The sequence below is a fragment of the Rana temporaria genome, chromosome 3 (genome assembly GCF_905171775.1).
Source record: "Rana temporaria chromosome 3, aRanTem1.1, whole genome shotgun sequence".
In the NCBI taxonomy this organism is placed as follows: Eukaryota; Metazoa; Chordata; class Amphibia; order Anura; family Ranidae; genus Rana; species Rana temporaria.
Genome location: NC_053491.1, coordinates 102,426,118 through 102,444,549, shown reverse-complemented (window position 1 = coordinate 102,444,549; position 18,432 = coordinate 102,426,118). Strand labels below are relative to the sequence as shown.

At 43.6% G+C, this 18,432-nt stretch overlaps 2 protein-coding genes across 3 annotated transcripts in view; one reads left to right on the top strand and one right to left on the bottom strand.

Annotated features, from left to right (window-relative positions):
- Positions 1-18,432, top strand: part of FBXO22 (F-box protein 22) — an 84,993-nt gene that overhangs the window by 26,884 nt on the left and 39,677 nt on the right. The window contains exon 7 of one of the 2 annotated variants that reach the window (XM_040343124.1): positions 6,202-7,038. The exons of the other annotated variant lie outside the window; for it this stretch is intronic. Coding sequence (XP_040199058.1) covers positions 6,202-6,613 — 412 coding nt within the window. The 3' untranslated portion in view covers positions 6,614-7,038. Of the gene's footprint in view, positions 1-6,201; positions 7,039-18,432 lie in introns of those variants that run through there. 2 annotated transcript variants of the gene reach the window in all.
- NRG4 (neuregulin 4) overlaps positions 14,909-18,432 on the bottom strand; it is a 45,969-nt gene continuing 42,445 nt past the window's right edge. The window contains exon 5 of the mRNA XM_040343127.1: positions 14,909-14,981. Coding sequence (XP_040199061.1) covers positions 14,945-14,981 — 37 coding nt within the window. The 3' untranslated portion in view covers positions 14,909-14,944. The remainder of the gene's footprint in view (positions 14,982-18,432) is intronic.

Genomic DNA, 18,432 nt, shown 5'->3' with positions numbered 1-18,432 from the left:
GTGGCTTAAGGAAGGGGCGGCCCTTCCTTGTTTGTTCCATATAGCTCATTCAATACTTTGGAACTGAGGAGGAAAGACCAGAACGGCAAGCACGGGGCGCCGAGGACACACAGTGGCCAGAAAGAATATTGCAGTCTTCAGAAGACTGTTTTCAAGCCTAGGAATAGGCTGTTTCTTTTCCATCTCATAGTTTTTCTTGCAATACTACTCAGGGGGACAGAATGTTTTTTCTTTCCTAGATTTGAAAAAAAAAAAAAAAAAAAGTGTCATCTAGGGGAGAGGAAGCATTTTTTATCCCCCAAACAGGTGTTTGGGCATTTAACTATTTATAAGTCCCAGGTACCAATAAGTAGCAGGTGTACCTCGGTATTGTACCATGGCATCAAAAAACAAGGGTACAAGAGGTGGGGATTCCCCCAGAGAGTCTGAGGTCTCGGACAAAGCTATGCCGCTGCTTTCCCCACAGGGAGCCTTGGGGCCATCGGGATCTGGGGCTGGAGCTGACGCGGGTCAGTCCAACCCTAAGATGGTCACGGAGGAGGTATTACTCACCTCTTTAAAAGAGATGCAGAAAAGCATGGGTAAAATGATAGCCGCAGCTATGCGGGGCAGTAAGCGGAATAGATCTCCGTCGCCCGAGCGCGGACCCTCAGAAGAGGAGGTCCTTTCCTCAGGGGAATTGGACGACCTCTTGGACAAGGACCAAGTAGGTTCAGGGATCGAAGATCCGGATACAGAGGAGTCTGGGGCAGTCTCCCTGAGGGAGAGCTGGTGGATTCAAGGATTGTCGGACTTGGTCCATAGGGCATTCAACTTGCCAGTACCAGATCTCCAGGTATCGACGGTTTCAGCTTTGGGCTCACTGAGGGCGCCTCAAAGCAATGCTGTGTTTCCGATCCATCCTCTATTAGAGGGAGTTTTGTTCCAAGATTGGAACAAGCCAGATAAGATCTTCTTACCACCTAAGAAGTTCTCTGTCCTATATCCTATGGAAGAAAATTTTTCCAAAAGATGGGCTACTCCTGCAGTGGACGCAGCCATCTCATGTGTTAACAAATCGTTAACATGCCCTGTAGAAAACATACAGGTGTTCAAGGATCCAGTTGATAAGCGCTTGGAAGCACTACTTAAGAACTCCTTCACTACTGCAGGGGCAGTAGTACAGCCAGCTGTGGCTGCGATTGGGGTCGCTCAAGCATTATCGGATCAATTTAAGCAGATGCTTAAACTTATTCCTGCCCAGCAGGCAGAAGAATTTTCGGATGTCCCTAAGGCCATATGTTTTACGGTAGACGCAATCAAGGATTCTATCCAGCAAGCGTCACGTTTATCGTTATCCCTTATCCATATGAGAAGACTCTTATGGTTAAAAAGCTGGGAGGCTGAGCCCCCATGCAAGAAGCTCCTGGTAGGGTTCCCCTTCCATGGAGGACGACTCTTCGGAGAAGACCTAGATAAATACATTCAGACCATTTCAAACGGCAAGAGTACTCTCTTGCCAACTAAGAAGAAGGTTCAGGGGCCTGCGTTTAAACGACAGTATTCCCCTGGGCAGGGGCCCTCTAATGCCAAGCAGTATCGACGGCCTCCTGCAAAAGCAAACTTCGGCTTCAACAGCAGATCACAAGGACAGGCTGTTAGAGGCAAAAGGCAGTGGTTTCGCAAACCAGCAAAACCAGCCCCCAAGCCAACCTTATGAAGGGGCGCCCCCACCCACGAAGGTGGGGGGAAGGCTGCGACTCTTTTCAGAGATTTGGGAAGCCAGCATTCCCGACGAGTGGGTACGGTCTTCCGTGGCCACAGGCTACAAATTAGATTTCCTAAGGTTTCCTCCTCCTCATTTCCAGGAGTCGAGGATTCCAAACGATCCGCCTCGGATTCCGGCCAGTCCTGGAACAGGGGCTGGGTTTCTACTCCAACCTATTCATCATCCAAAATCCAATGGAGATGTCAGGCCAATTTTGGACCTAAAGATGGTAAATGCATATCTAAAGATCCGCTCATTTCGGATGGAATCCGTGCGGTCAGCAGCTGCCACACTCCAGAAGGACGACTTCATGGCGTCCATAGACATAAAGGATGCCTACCTTCATGTTCCAATTTATCAGCCACATCAAAGATATCTACGCTTCATGGTGGCTTCGCGTCACTTCCAATTCGTGGCGCTTCCCTTCGGGTTGGCTACGGCCCCCCGGGTGTTCACGAAGGTCCTAGCTCCGATCCTAGCCAAGCTAAGGATCCAAGGGGTCACGATCCTAGCATACCTGGACGACCTCCTAGTCATAGACCACTCGTCTCCCGGCTTGGAGCGAGCAGTGGCCCTCACGGTCCAATACCTCGAGAGGTTCGGCTGGGTCCTAAATCGAGAAAAGTCAGCTTTCCAGCCCACAAGGCAGTTGGAATATCTCGGCATGAGATTAGACACAGAACAACAAGGAGTGTTCCTACCTCTGAGGAAGGTAAAAGCCATCAAGGAATTAATCCTACTGGTTCTAAGCAAGAAAGAACCGACTATTCGCCTATGTATGAGGTTACTAGGCAAGATGGTGGCCACGTTCGAGGCGGTACCATACGCCCAGAGCCACACTCGCATCCTACAGGCAGCCATCCTGTCAGCATGGAGCAGAAGGCCACAGGCCTTGGATATCCCGTTGCCGCTCTTATCAAGAGTCCGACAAAGTCTGTGTTGGTGGTTAGACCCTCAGAATCTACTGAAGGGGAAGTCTTTCAGCCCAGTGGCTTGGAAGATAGTGACCACAGACGCCAGCCTGACGGGCTGGGGAGCAATTTTGGATGGTTGCACTCGCCAAGGTACTTGGGCAAAGCCAGAGAAGCAGTTGCCCATCAACATCTTGGAGCTCAGAGCTGCTCGACTAGCCCTCAGGGCTTGGACGTCAAAATTGCAGGGGTTCCCGGTGAGAATTCAATCAGACAATGCCACGGCCGTGGCATACATAAATCACCAAGGGGGAACCAGGAGTCAAGCCGCTCAGAGAGAGGTGAGCTTGATTCTCCTATGGGCAGAGGCGCATGTGCCCTGCATATCGGCAATATTCATTCCAGGAGTGGACAACTTTCAGGCGGACTTCTTAAGCTGCCAGACTCTATGGCCGGGGGAATGGTCTCTGCATCCACAAGTCTTTCAAGCACTCTGCCAAAGATGGGGAGTGCCGGACGTGGATATCATGGCATCGAGACTCAACAAGAAACTAGACAGGTTCATATCCCGCTCAAGGGATCCGATGGCCTGCGGAACCGATGCGTTGGTTTGCCCTTGGCATCAGTTCAAACTTCTTTATGCGTTTCCCCCGCTCCAGTTACTACCCCGCCTGCTGCGCAGGATCCGGGTGGAACACATACCAGTCATCCTGGTAGCTCCAGCATGGCCCAGAAGGGCATGGTACTCACTCATCCTAAAGATGGTAGTGGGAGACCCTTGGACTCTTCCTCTACGGCCAGACCTGCTATCGCAAGGTCCGATCCTCCACCCTGCCTTACGGCATCTAAATTTGACGGCCTGGAAGCTGAATCCCTGATTCTCAGGGGTAGAGGTCTGTCTCAGAAAGTAGTCTCTACCCTAATCAGAGCCAGGAAACCGGTCTCTAGGGTGATTTATTACAGGGTCTGGAAGGCCTATGTAGGCTGGTGTGAGTCCAAGCGATGGCTTTCTCGCAAATTTACCATCGATAGAGTATTAAGTTTTCTCCAGCTAGGAGTGGATAAAGGATTGGCATTAAGCACAATCAAAGGACAGATTTCTGCTCTGTCAGTGTGGTTTCAGCGGCCGCTGGCCACCCACTCGCTGGTTAAGACCTTCCTTCAAGGGGTCTTACGTATTAGACCTCCAGTTAAATCCCCGCTTTGTCCGTGGGATTTAAATCTTGTTCTGTCAAGTTTACAGAAACAACCGTTTGAGCCGTTGGCTGAAATTCCTTTGGTTCTACTGACAAGGAAGTTAGTATTTTTGGTTGCCATAGTTTCCGCAAGAAGAGTTTCGGAGCTAGCGGCCTTATCCTGTAAGGAACCATATCTTGTTTTTCATAAGGACAGGGTCGTTCTCCGCCCTCATCCTTCCTTCCTACCGAAGGTCATATCCAGTTTTCATTTGAACCAGGATTTGGTATTACCATCCTTCTTCCCTAAACCTACTTCCAGAAAGGAAGGGTTGCTGCATACCTTGGATATTGTCAGGGCCATGAAGGCCTATCTTAAAGCTACAAAGAAGATCCGGAAAACAGATGTGCTGTTCATTCTACGGATGGGCCCAAGAAGGGGCAGGCAGCTGCAAAGTCTACCATTTCTAGGTGGATTAAGCAATTAATCACTCAGGCCTACGGCTTGAAAGGGTTGCCTCCTCCAGTATCATTAAAGGCTCATTCTACTAGAGCCATGGGCGCCTCCTGGGCAGCACACCACCAGATCTCTATGGCTCAAGTTTGCAAGGCGGCAACCTGGTCTTCTGTCCACACGTTTACAAAATTCTACAAGTTGGACGTAAGAAGGAATACTGATACTGCCTTCGGGCAGGCAGTGCTGCAGGCTGCAGTTTGAGACCCTCGGATTCCGGGGGCTCCTCTTTTTTGAGTTAAATTTAAAATTTAAAATTATTTTTCTCAACTAAGTTGGATTTATTATGATTTGAGTATATCTCTAAATTAAATCCTTTTGTCTTGGAGATGTTCTCCCTCCCCTCATTGTAAGCATTGCTTTGGGACATCCCATATAGTAATGAATGCCGCTCTGTGTCCCGTGATGTACGATAAAGAAAAAGAGATTTTTAATACAGCTTACCTGTAAAATCTTTTTCTTGGAGTACATCACGGGACACAGAGCTCCCACCCCTCTTTTTTGAGGACCATTTTGGGAGGCATACTGCTTGCTACAAAACTGAGGTACTCCTCCTATGGGAGGGGGTTATATAGGGAGGGGCATTTCCTGTTTGAGATTGCCAGTGTCTACACCTGAAGGTACTCCATATAACCCATATAGTAATGAATGCCGCTCTGTGTCCCGTGATGTACTCCAAGAAAAAGATTTTACAGGTAAGCTGTATTAAAAATCTCTTTTTTCAGGCGTAAAGTTATTCCATCAAATAGCTGGACTAGTAATGTTAAGTATGGCCGTCGTTCCCGCGTCGAAACGTGAAAATTTTACGTTGTTTGCGTAAGTCATCCGTGAATAGGGCTGGACGTAATTTACGTCCACGTCGAAACCAATATGTCCTTGCGGCGTACTTTGCTGCAATGCACACTGGGATATGTACACGGACGGCGCATGCACCGTTCCTAAAAAAACGTCAATCACGCCAGGTCAACCCATATTAACATAAAACACGCCCCCTCAGCCTAATTTGAATTAGGCGCGCTTACGCCAGCCACATTTACGCTACGCCGCCGTAACTTAGCAGGCAAGTACTTTGTGAATACAGTACTTGCCTAGCTAACTTACGGCGGCATAGTGTAAATACGCCGCCGCAAAGATGCGCGCCCCTAGCTGAATCCAACTAAATGTTTGTAACATGCAAAGCCATAAATAAAGAATAAAAAAGTAATTATTAAAAACAGGTTTTAATATTTATGGTTCGAAAAAAAACAAAATAAAATGAATCAGCAGGTAAATAACGAACAGGAGAAAGGGGTAGTGGGATTTAATTATGGTAAACCTAATGTTGATCAGATTTGAATTATTATTATTATTATTTATATATATATATATATATATATATATATATATATATATATATATATATATATATATATATAATATTTTTTTTTTTTTTTTTTTTTTTTACTCATCAGCTCATCTCTTTTGATTTTCAGATGAATAAAATAGTAAATACAAAAATAACAATGTTTCGCATTATGTCAAGTATGTGTAATGGTTCTTTTTCTTTTATATATGATACAAATTAATAAAAATAGATTTCAGAAAAAAAATAACAATGTTACTTTGTATCTCCTTTTTAGTCCTAATGAACAGTGTTTATTAACACTGAGTAATTGGATAGCACATGCCCAGTGTTCACAGCTTGTTTAATAAATACTCTCAATAGATTTTCACATCCAATTCTCTTTTTTCTTTTAGTTTCATGCTTCTAGACTTGTTATTTGCTTGTAAGAGGTTGAGCAGGCACATAAAATTAAAAATGAATGTTTGCTTAAATATAACCAAACCACACACATTTTCCACTCTACATTTTAGAAATACTCAGGGAACAGACTGTATTGGTGTTGTTGGCCTGGCACTGAGTGGACAGCAAATCCAAGGAGCCACAGTTCTACTGGACCAAGATGTCTATGATGAAAAGACTGTAGACTCTGCTATGCAGCGCCTGAAAGCAGCCAATATACCCACAGAAAACAGTGTGGGGCTTATGTTTGCATGTGTTGGCCGAGGAGAGCAGCACTTCAAGAAGAAAAATGTTGAAGCCGACTCTTTTCGGAAGCACTTTCCCAATGTGCCTTTGCTTGGTTTCTTCGGAAATGGCGAGATTGGCTGTGACCGGGTAGTGGGCGGAAGTTTTACACTGCGAGAATGTAACGGTGAAAAGGACAACCTTTTACATGGGTACACAACAGTGATGACACTGCTTCACCTTGGACCATCAAAATAGTGTCCACTGTTCCCAACAGAAGTAGCAGATGGATTCTGAAATTCTGTTACCAAACCTATACATCAGGGTTCTCTACATTACTGCCAGCAATGTGGGCTAATGTTTGCCAGTCACCTCATGTGATGTTGCCTCAAATTAAGAAATGGTTCCTTTGTCAAGTTCTAATAACCCTTTTTCAGTGGCTTTAATAAATGTGATGCCTTTATTGCTTTCATAGAAATAAGCTGCCACCATTATTCTCAAAGTGTCTGTATGACTATATGTACAGTATATCAGATAAATTGCTTCTAAGAATATATAATGGTATAAGTAATGATTAGAGAGAGGTAGAGATGGGGAAAGTAAAGAGCACCTATTTTCCACCTAAAAAATGTGTGAGAAATGTAAAACTGATGATTTCGATTAGAATACAAATGCTTACTATCGCTTTGGGATTAAGTAGATCCTCTGGTTTTTGTGTGCAGAGAATGTAGCACAATAACTTTCAGAGACAAATTGTATAGCTTGTAGTATTTCCCATTGGATAAATCATTAAAGGGGTTGAAAATCCTGTGATGCAGCTGCCCCCCAGAGCCCCCTTTTTACTTACCTGAATCCGGTCTTTCCAGCGACTGGGGCGGGCAAACCAACTCCAGCCGGTGTCTCTGGTTCTGATTGGATAGATTGATAGCAGCACAGCCATTGGATCCTGCTGCTGTCAATCAAATCCAATGATGCGGGGGCGGAGCTGAGTCCCGCTGTCTTTGTCAATGGACGCAGGACACAGGAGCGTGCCCGCACGCGTGCCCCGAGGGAGAGCAGCTCTCCAACAGGGCACTTGAGAAGAGAAGCTAGGAGCGCAGCTGAGGGACCCCAGAAGAGGAGGATCGGAGCCACTCTGTGCAAAAACCAACTGCACAGAGGTGGTATGACTTTTTCTTTATTTTTTTTTTTTTAAAAAGCAAACCTTTTAGATATCCTTTAAATCTGATTGGTTGCTATTAATGACTGTTAAACTTTTACTCCTTTTTGGGTTTTCTTGCGCCTAGCTTTACACATTCCTCCTTTAATTTATCTCCAATATTCTCAAAAAATGTGTTAAAGTGGACATCTAGGAGATGCCATTACTGCTTTGTTGTAAAGGTACAAGGTCTAGAGCTACCATCTTAAAGTGGAGTTCCACCCAAAAATGCAACTTCCACTTTTTGGAATCCCCCCCCCCCCTCCGGTGTCACATTTGGCACCTTTCAGGGGGGAGGAGGGAGCAAATACCTGTGTAATACAGGTATTTGCTCCCACTTCCTGGCATAGATCATGACCTATGCAACTTCCAGCACCTACTCTGTAGTCCTCCGCTGTCTTCTGGGAGACACACAGGTCCCAGAAGACAGTAGGGACCAGTAAAGACGTGCAGCGCGACTCGCGCATGCACAGTAGGGAAACGGGAAGTGAAGCCGCACGGCTTCACTTCCCGATTCCCTTACCAAAGATGTGGCGGCAGCAGCCGAGAGCCGACACACAAATCGGCTTCGGCTGCCGACGTCGCAGGCGCGCCGGATAGGTAAGTGTCCATATATTAAAAGTCAGCAGTAAACTGTAATAATACTAAAAGAAAATGGGCTGTTCAGTTTGCAAGGGATGTTTCCCCTAACTTGGTAAATGAGGTGAAGCTCTGCAAACTTGCATTATCCAATTGTTCAAGCTAAGATACTCCGTTTTTGTTTTTTTGTTTTCCTTGCATGACATTGTGTATTCTTTCCAAATTTAATTTTTTGACAAAATTCACTAAGCTAAGGAAACATTATTTTGCAAAGTAAAAATGTTCTTGCAAAGAGAACAACATATTTTTCTTGAGTATCATTGAGTACCAATGACTCACTAGATAGCATTGGCGGGATTGGGATGACAGGCTCAGAACTGAACCAAGTCAACAGTGATAGCTCCCATAGGTTCACCTTTTAAAACCAGCCATACATAGATCAGAATTATGGCACGTTCAGCAGGGATCGGCTGAGATTTGAACCATGTATGGGCAGGCTGATCGTACCCAAGTTGATCAAATGATTCACTTGGGTACAACCAGCCTTTGGCACTTCTTACATTCAATTACTGCCTGCATCTATAGCCGCTAACAGTAATTGTGGTTTTCTGACCGTGAAGTCTCCCTGCGCCCACTCGCCAGCATAGCACAATAGCGCTGCGAGAGGCAGTCAGTGTTGATTGGGGGGGTGGAGGGATTTTCTTTTCTTCCACCAGAAAATTGAGTCATCTTGGGGCTCTGACATGGAAAATTTCTTAAGGTTGATATGTTGGAGCAAGCTGTGTTTAGATTCACATTTTGTTTTCCAAAAGCTGAGTACATTAATCTGCCATTAACCACTTGTGTAATATGATTCTAGAGCAGGGCCGATCCTAGGCAGGTGCGCAATGTGCACTGCACCCAGGCGCCACAGAGGTGGGGGCGCTGAAGCGCTGGAGTGCTCCCCTCCCTCCTCTCCTTGGCCTTGTCTGTTTCACGCACACAGTGGCATTGCAAGGGGAGAGCAAGTTTTTTTCCCACTGGGGCCCAGTGGGTTACATGCAGCAGCAGGGAGCTTTCTCTGTCGACCAGCACGCACAGCGCAGGAGAGCATAGAGAGAACCGAGCGGAGGGAGGATCCGCCCATCGCCCCCGCCCACCTAGGTATTGATGATTGAGAGCTGAGCTCCCTCGAAGGCTGTGCCCAGCCCCGTTGCCATAGAAACATTTGTAATGGGGAGGAGTTGGTAAGATGACCACGTCCATGTGGGGGCGCCAGAAATATTTCTGCACCCATGCATCTGTGACCCAAGGATAAGGCCTTTTCTAGAGTTTACCTTTACCTTTTGTAAGATAGCCATCAACCATGGGTTTGCAGAGGTTAAAAAAAAATCTTTGTTCTCCCTCAGTATAATATCTTGTATAAAGCAGCAGTAGTTCACAACGCCCAAATATTTGGCACTGCTAACTACACTGGAGGAAGTGAGAGTATATGTTGCAGCTAACAATCAGCTGGAATTAACCTGCCTTAGATAAGTGTCATGTTTCTGCATTTTTACACATGAGTAATATTGTTTGTATTCCATAATTTAATTGTACCATTTATGTGGTCAGCATATCATAGCAGTGATTACATCGTAGAATTGATGTATTTAAAATGGTAGCTAGCTGTCCCCCTTTTTTTATTTTTTTAATATGCTTGTAGGATGACATATGCGGCCTTCTCAGTTATACTAACAAACTAAAAACGTAATCAAAGGAAGGAGATAAAGTTTCTAGGTTTGCTCCAGCCTTCTAGTTTGTTGTGAACACCATTGTGTTTACACTTTCTCAGGCTTACTATTTAGGCCCAGTCCTCACTTAGACCCCTTTCACACTGAGGAGTTTTTCAGGCGGTACAGCGCTAAAAATAGTGCTGCTATACCGCCTGAAAAACTCCTGCCCAGCAACCTCAATGTGAAAGCCAGATGGCTTTCACACTGAGGCGATGCGCTGGCAGGAGAGAAAAAAATCTCCTGTCAGCAGCATCTTTGGAGCGGTGAGAGAAGCGGTATGTATACCGCTCCTTCCTATTTAAAACAATGGGAGACCGCGGTAATACCACCCACAATGCGCCTCTGCAGAGGTGCATTGCGGGCGGCATTAACCCTTTATCGGCCACTAGCGGGGGTTAATACCGCACCACTAGTGGCCGAATCCTGCGGAAAATCCGACGGTATAGCGCCGCTATTTTTAGCGGCACTATACCGCCACCGCGGCTCCCGCCCCAGTGTGAAAGGGGCCTTAGAGTCTTTACTGACCTAAGGGACAGGTACATATTAATATTAAAGCTGCTCATCTTTTAATCCAGTTATGGATTTACAAAATCAATACATGTATTTTTTGATACAAGTGTGGGTACCTGAAATGTCTTTGTTTTGGCTTCCCATAATCATTAGTGAGAGGCAAGGTAAGTTCGGTAGGACAGCCAGGCTCAGTTTCATTACGCAATGTAAAATGCCCAAATTTAGAACTGTCTATGCTTTTATAGTAAGGCTGTGATCCCTAGTCCCAATGACCTGAGTTGGAAAATCGTCTGGCTGATTGCACTAGCTGTATCATGGTTTTACTGTTCCACTTTGCTTTGTGCTACAAACTTACCTGAACAATTGTAATTTTTTTGTTCTTTGGAAATACAGTTTTATTATACTCATTTGTGTTTTGTGTATAATCATTTCCATGATTTCTTATTTTTGTGCATATGCTGATCTGTCAATAAATTGATTAATGTATATAAAACTAAAATTTTGTACACCCACTTGTCCTTTTTATTTGCATAAATGTAGTCTGTGAATGGTGGCAATTAAATATTATCTTCAACAGCTCCAGTTCAAAATGTAACCACCAGAAAGAAACGGGGGTGAGTGGACTTGTTTAGAAAGATCTACAGTGATATAAGCTTAAAGATTGCGAAGCATCATCACAAATCTTATAGATTTTTTTTATTTTACAGTTATCTGTATGCTTACGCTAGTGATTTTTGTCAGGATTATGTCCCAATCTCAAATATTCCATTCTGTATAAAAAGGCAGCCATTCACCGCAAAGGTTCAGTGGAAGCCCAGGATTCCTCTAGAGTTGCTAGGTGTTCCTTAGCTGTGGCTGATTGACCTCCCACTTGATGGTGACTGTAACCTTTCAGGCCAACAACACAAGGCTGAGTCAGTGGCATGATCTTACATAGTTAGTCAGGTTGAAAAAAAGACACAAGTCCATCTAGTTCAACCATAAAAAAGACACAAGTCCATCTAGTTCAACCATAAAATAAAAAATGTAGTTCCATACCTACAGTTGATCCAGAGGAAGGCAAAAAAAAACCCAGCAAAGCATGATCCAATTTGCTACAGCAGGGGAAAAAAAATATTTTCTGATCCCCCGAGAAGCAATTAGATTTTCCCTGGATTAACTTTACCTATAAATGTTAGTACCCAGTTATATTATGTACATTTAGGAAAGAATTCAGGCCTTTCTTAAAGCAATCTACTGAGCTGGCCAGAACCACCTCTGGAGGGAGTCTGTTCCACATTTTCACTGCTCTTACTGTGAAGAAACCTTTCCGTATTTGGAGATTAAATCTCTTTTCCTCTAGATGTAAAGAGTGCCCCTGTGTCCTCAGTGTTGACCATAAAGTGAATAACTCAACACCAAGTTCACTATATGGACCCCTTATATATTTGAACATGTTGATCATATCCCCCCTTAATCTCCTCTTTTCAAGAGTGAATAGATTCAGTTCTTCTAATCTCTCCTCATATAGTTCCTTCATGCCTCTTATCAGTTTGGTTGCCCGTCTCTGCACTTCCTCCAGTTCCCCGATATCCTTTTTGAAAACTGGGGCCCAAAGCTGAACTGTATATTCCAAGTGAGGTCTTACTAATGATTTGTACAGGGGCAAAATTATATCTCTCTCTCTCTCAAGGACTTTACTCGCTTTGGAAACCGCAGCTTGGCATTGCATGCCATTATTGAGCTTATGATCTACCAAAACCCCCCTTCTCCACTACGGATCCCCCCAGTTGTACTCCCCCTAGTATGTATGATGCATGCATATTCTTAGCCCCCAAGTGCATAACTTTACATTTATCAACATTAAACCTCATCTGCCACATAGTCGCCCAATTAGATGGTGCATCAAGGTCGGCTTGTAAATTGGAGACATCCTGTAAGGACGTTATTCAACTGCATAGCTTAGTTTCACCTGCAAAGACAGAAATGTTACTTTTGATCCCAGACCCAATATCTTTTATAAAGATATTAAAAAGTAAGGGTCCCAGCACTGAACCTTGGGGTGTAACCATCTGTAGGGGTGGCATACTGACCACTACTTTTTAGGGGGGCGTTCTCACTATCCATCAATGTAAGGGGCATTTTTTCCACCGACACATAATAAATTGGTTTAAGCAATTGTTCTCCAAAACCTTAAATGATTTTAAGGGTTCCTTGTGAGTAAAAAGGTTGAGAGAGGCTGTGTGAAGATTTTGTTTTTATAATGTGTACTACAAACAATACATGTGGACAATGATTGACTGGTTTGACATCTCCATCTTCCTGTGGTCATTTTTCTTAAAGTTTAAGTTTATCTTTACAGAAAATCTGTAAAGGTGACCTAACACCGGACCCCCTTCCCTAGTCCCCACTGTACTTGCCTCCCGCTATCCTGATTTGTCGAGTCTTCTGCAAGCCGCCCAATGGTTTGGAGATTTGAAATCCCAGCTGCTGCCTCTCCTTTCCATGCAGCTCTGCAAGTACAGACCAAATTCTAATTGGTCAGCGCGGCCTGTGTGCAGGGGTTGTGGAGGGGTTCCGATGTTCCGTGAACCATACCCAATATTCTGTGCCAATGTAAAAAAGCTGTGCCAGCTGTATTATAGTAGCCATAACATTCCTTTTATTGTCATCCTTATTAAATCAATTGTTTTGCATAAATCTGAATAAAACATATTAATCACGTTGTAGAATTTTCCATTCCTAAAAGCATGGCTATCCTTACCTTAAGGTTTTTTTTTTTTTTTTTGTACTATCGTTGTAACATTTGTTTTTCATGATTGAATCACTACTACTTGATGAATTTGTAGCATGGATAATTTTACTTAGTGAATTGCATTTGATGTAAAATATGCTGATGGCAAACTGTTAGTAATAGTATAGTAGTAATATCAACAGGCTTTTGTTCACTTCGCACAAATCTATGGTAATGCAAATCCAGCTTGAAACAGGTCAGGAAAAGGTTGACTTACAGGTCAAATGCACCTGCCTGAATTCTGAATAAGCTCAAAGCATCTCAAACTGATGCCAAGCTGATGTCATTGACACAAGCTCATAACTGCACTAAGGCTTACTAATGACTACAACATGCTTGTGAGATATAACAAAATAAATCATAAAACAAGTTTTTCTTAGAAGTGTTTTAATTACAGCCACATTGCAAACCTTGGAAAGATAACTGGAATAAAATGCATTTCCAGAAATCGTTAGCAATTTATGGTTATATAATAATATCAACAACAAGACTAACAGCAACTGGAAGTACAAGATGGCATTGAACTATAAATTGTAATACAAAGTCAACAGAAAAGTTGCAAAGCAGTCCAGACACTAAGATCTCCAAAGTCATATTTAAAGGCCAACTCCAGACAAATCCTTCTTTTTTTTTTTTTTTTTATGGACAAAGGTGCGTGTGTGTGTGTGTGTGTGTGTGTGTGTGTGTGTGTGTGTCATGGATCTTCTGTTGGATTTTTATTGCCCTTTTTGGAGCGTTCCACTCACGACCTCTGGGGATAGGAAGTGATGGTAAATAAAGAGAGATTTTACATCCCTCATACATTGATCAATATATGTGGGGGGCTTAGAAAGACCCTGTTAACTACACTTCCATATTTCCTACATGCCTGACTTAGCAGATCTACAGTCCTAGCTGGTCTGTATGTGAGACCACTGATTTCTTGCTAGCTCATAAATAAATCTCTGGAACAGTAACCTATTATCTTAGTTACTGCAGTGGTATTTTTGTGTATAAGTCATACTGTATAGAATCCAATGCATCCTCTCTCTCGATCTTGGTCTCATTTAGGTTAACACTAGACTGAGACCAGCCCTTATTAGCTACCTGCTGTTTTCTTCATGTTAGGGTGTACATCAGATACTTGCAAAACCATAGCAGATTAAACCTGGAATTATTACATATTACCGGCTTTTAGTACGGCAAAGCAGTTTTCATTCATGTAATGAGAGCTAGTGTATGCATAAAAAGTTTCAAGATAGTTTCCCAAACCATGTAAGAGCAAAGCCTATCGAAGAGACCGGACCCTGGATCTTTGAGATCCACGAAAGTGTTTCTGTTTTTACAAATCATTTTACTATTTGTAGTAAATTCCTCCTCGAGGGCAGAGTTTTCAGGAAAGCAGCAATCTTCTATTTCCTAAAATAAAGATGAACATTGGTACTTTCTGGAAGACATGTTTTCAAATAATTACTTCAGACGTTATTAGAAATACAGTTTAAGTGCCAGTTTACACCACATGCAGTCCAGTGCATTTTTGTTCTGCATCAGTTACATATGGATAGAAGGTTATATGGTTTCCAATGGCATAGTTCATACCAGTGCATTCAAGTTCAAGAAAAAAAATGTCCCCATTTAAGGTGAAGGAAAAAAGTGGGTGAAAAATGCGCATGCAGAAATGCATCCGGAGCACATTGAGACTGCATTTCTATGGTGTGAACTGGCCCTAAAGGAGATTAACACTAGAATTGTGCTGTGTACCTTGGGTTATCTAGATCTTGCCATTATTGATATACTTATGGATCTTCTTCACTTCGATTCTTTAATTTTCTTCTGCAAAGTTTCAGAAAGCAGTAGAATTAGATTACCAAATGGCCAAGTCAAAGTTAGATTTGATTGTCAAGAGGCCATATAGGGATCATTTATTAAAGAAGTAATTTTGACTTAAATTATTAAATATGATGCAGAAAAAATTCTCATGTAGTATGTAGAAGAATGGTGGGAGTTTATCATATTACAATATGCACACTCTAACATCTAGTTAAACACGTCCCATCTAGTACCTTTCAAATAGCTGACAGCATTCTGAAACATATGGGTCAACCATGATCTAATGAATTTAAGAGCAAAAGTGTAAACGAATTGTAATTTTACCAGGTACACATGCTGCTGGCCTGCCATTTTTGGGGGAAAGTTTAGCCACATTTTTTTGTTTTTTAGACCACTTCTGTTTGCATTTGTATTAGGCTGCCATTTAGAATATCTGGATGACCCCTCCTTCCTCCATAGGTTTTCCCAAGTGTGCAAAAAAATATCATCACTTATCTTTCTTTTTTAGTAAAGCGTCTTAAAGTGGTTGTCAGATAGTTGTAAAGTCAGATTTATAAATAACTGGCATCCCTTCTTTTGTAGGAAGATATAAAGTACTGTGTGTAAGTTTTTCAAACACTTTTTTATAACACTTAATACCCTTTTGCACAGCTCTGGTGTGCGGTCATATGACCTCCCTCCACTCTCCCTGCTCTAAGGAGAGCAGCGCCAGGGGCTGAGATTCCCCTCTGGCGTCCGTTTGTGAGTGTGTATATGTGGGGGTTATGTGCTTGGGTGTGACTTTTTTTTTTTTTTTTTGCAAAGATTTTTATTTTATTTTTTCCCCCTTTTTGTTTTTTTACTTAACATTTTTTTCCTCACACAGGGGAGAAAAAGTCCCCTATGTGATGTATTTTTGGTGACAGGTTCTCTTTATTGAGATATGCAGGTCTAAAAGACCCTGCATGTCTCCCCTGTACTCCACTAAATGTTTTGCCATGCAGATCGCATTGAAAAACATTATTTACATTTATACACATCGGAAATGTCACTTTCCGGGTCACAAGAAGAAGACCCGGCACGTGCCATAGAGCTCCTGGGCCTGCCGTTGGGCAAGCAGAGCCCAGTAAGCATGACTGGGTGTGACACCGGTACCAGGGGGTGTGTGAGAGCAATCGGGTGGCTGCGAATGCTCTCATCTGACAGCCAGGAATCTGCCTGTCAGTTTCACACACAATTCTGGTGGCTGCAGCCACTGGATTAGGTTTAATACCCCCTGTTGTCAGGTCTGTACGACATACGTACCAAGTAGAGAAAAGGTTTAGGGGCGTGGCCTGACTGGCAATGGAGTAGGAAGCAGGGTGCCGGAGCTCCTCTCGCCGAATCTCCCGATTCACAGCCTGAGACAGCCATCGGGGTTGTAAAGAGCCCACAATACAGCTAGACGTCTCTGGGACCGGAACGGAGGATGTCCCCGCCGAAAAAGTCGTCCGCAGCGGCAGATAAGCTAGCTAAGTACAGGCACGGGGGTGAGGAAGAGCAGGCCAAAGATGGTGCCGACGAACCTCCGGGAGAAGGGCGCCATGCGGAGGACACTTCGAAAGTGTTAGAGGCCAAAGCCACGCTGCAAAGCACACTCACAGCCAAGATCGACGAGGTGAAGATAGATATCTCCCTCATGAGACAAGACCTGTCCACAGTCAGGGAGTGGGTCACTGAAACGGAGGCCCGAATCAGCGCGGCAGAGGATGTCCTGATTCCCATGCAAGAAGCCACAGAGGACATGCAGCAGCAGATACGGCAGCTCCTTGCCCATCAGGATGAAATGGAGAACAGGCTTCGCCGCTGTAATTTGCGGTTCATAGGCCTTCCTGAGAGAGCAGAGGGCAGGGAACCAGCAGAATTCCAGGAGAATCTCCTCATAGGCGAATATGGGAGAGATGCATTCTCAGTGATGTTTGCGGTGGAAAGGGCGCACCGAATACCAGCGAAGCCCCCACCTGAAGGAGCACCCCCCCCGGTACGTTTATTGCCAAATTCCTGAACTTCAGGGATAGGGATAAAATTATGCGCCTGTCGAGAGAAAAGGGGAATATGAAGATGGGCAATGGCCACGTGGCGGTGTTCCCGGACTTTTCCAATGAGGTGCAAAAGAAACGAGCGCAATACCAGGATGTGAAGCGTCGCCTGAGAGTGCTACACCTTAAGTATGCCATGTTATTTCCAGCAAGGGCAAGGTAAATATATGATAAGCGCTCCAGATATGTGATAAAAATCACAACAAAGGTATACAAATAAAACGTATGATACACAAACAAAACAAAATAAGTGACCAAACTCAAGTGTGTCCAAAGGGTGATGCAAAGGTATGAACCTCTGGGTATTGAGGATATCTGACCCTCTATATACCTAGATGCATCAAAAACACATTGATGTGCAAAAATGATAATAAGAATCAAAATAAAGTGATGATGTAGCAGTCTATAAGAAATGATGATTTGATGTTCCAAAATTCCGACTTCTTTGCTCAGACAATGGTTAAATATCCACACAGGTGCTGTAGTGCCCTTACCTTGAAGGTGCTATATATGTGCATATAGTGTTGTCTCTCCAGGTCTCAGGTCTCGTCTATCCCAGAGTCACTGGCTCGAGCTGTTCGGGTTACTGTGTGCCTCCAAAGGATCCGGGTTCTCCTCTGCTGCTTCTTCCAGCGATGTCTCCTCTCTAATTCCTCCTGAGGTGAGTCGGGAGGAATTAGAGAGGAGACATCGCTGGAAGAAGCAGCAGAGGAGAACCCGGATCCTTTGGAGGCACACAGTAACCTGAACAGCTCGAGCCAGTGACTCTGGGATAGACGAGACCTGAGACCTGGAGAGACAACACTATATGCACATATATAGCACCTTCAAGGTAAGGGCACTACAGCACCTGTGTGGATATTTAACCATTGTCTGAGTAAAGAAGTCGGAATTTTGGAACATCAAATCATAATTTCTTATAGACCGCTACATCATCACTTTATGTTGATTCTTATTATCATTTTTGCACATCACTGTGTTTTTGATGCATCTAGGTATATAGAGGGTCAGATATCCTCAATACCCAGAGGTTCATACCTTTGGATCACCCTTTGGACACACTCTGCACACACTTGAGTTTGGTCACTTATTTTGTTTTGTTTGTGTATCATACGTTTTATTTGTATACCTTTGTTGTGATTTTTATCACATATCTAGAGCGCTTATCATATATTTACCTTGCTCATACTTTTTCGTGTTATGTGAACACTTCTAGATATAGCTGCCCCAGGTATATTCAATACACTTTTTTATCATATTTGTATACTCACAGTAGCGCATCGGACCTTTCTATATATTATTTCCAGCAAGGCTCAGAGTGGAAGAAGAGAAAAGGTTTAGGGAACAGGATCAATTTTATTTGATTTTTTTGGGTAATAAACGCTTTAACTATCATG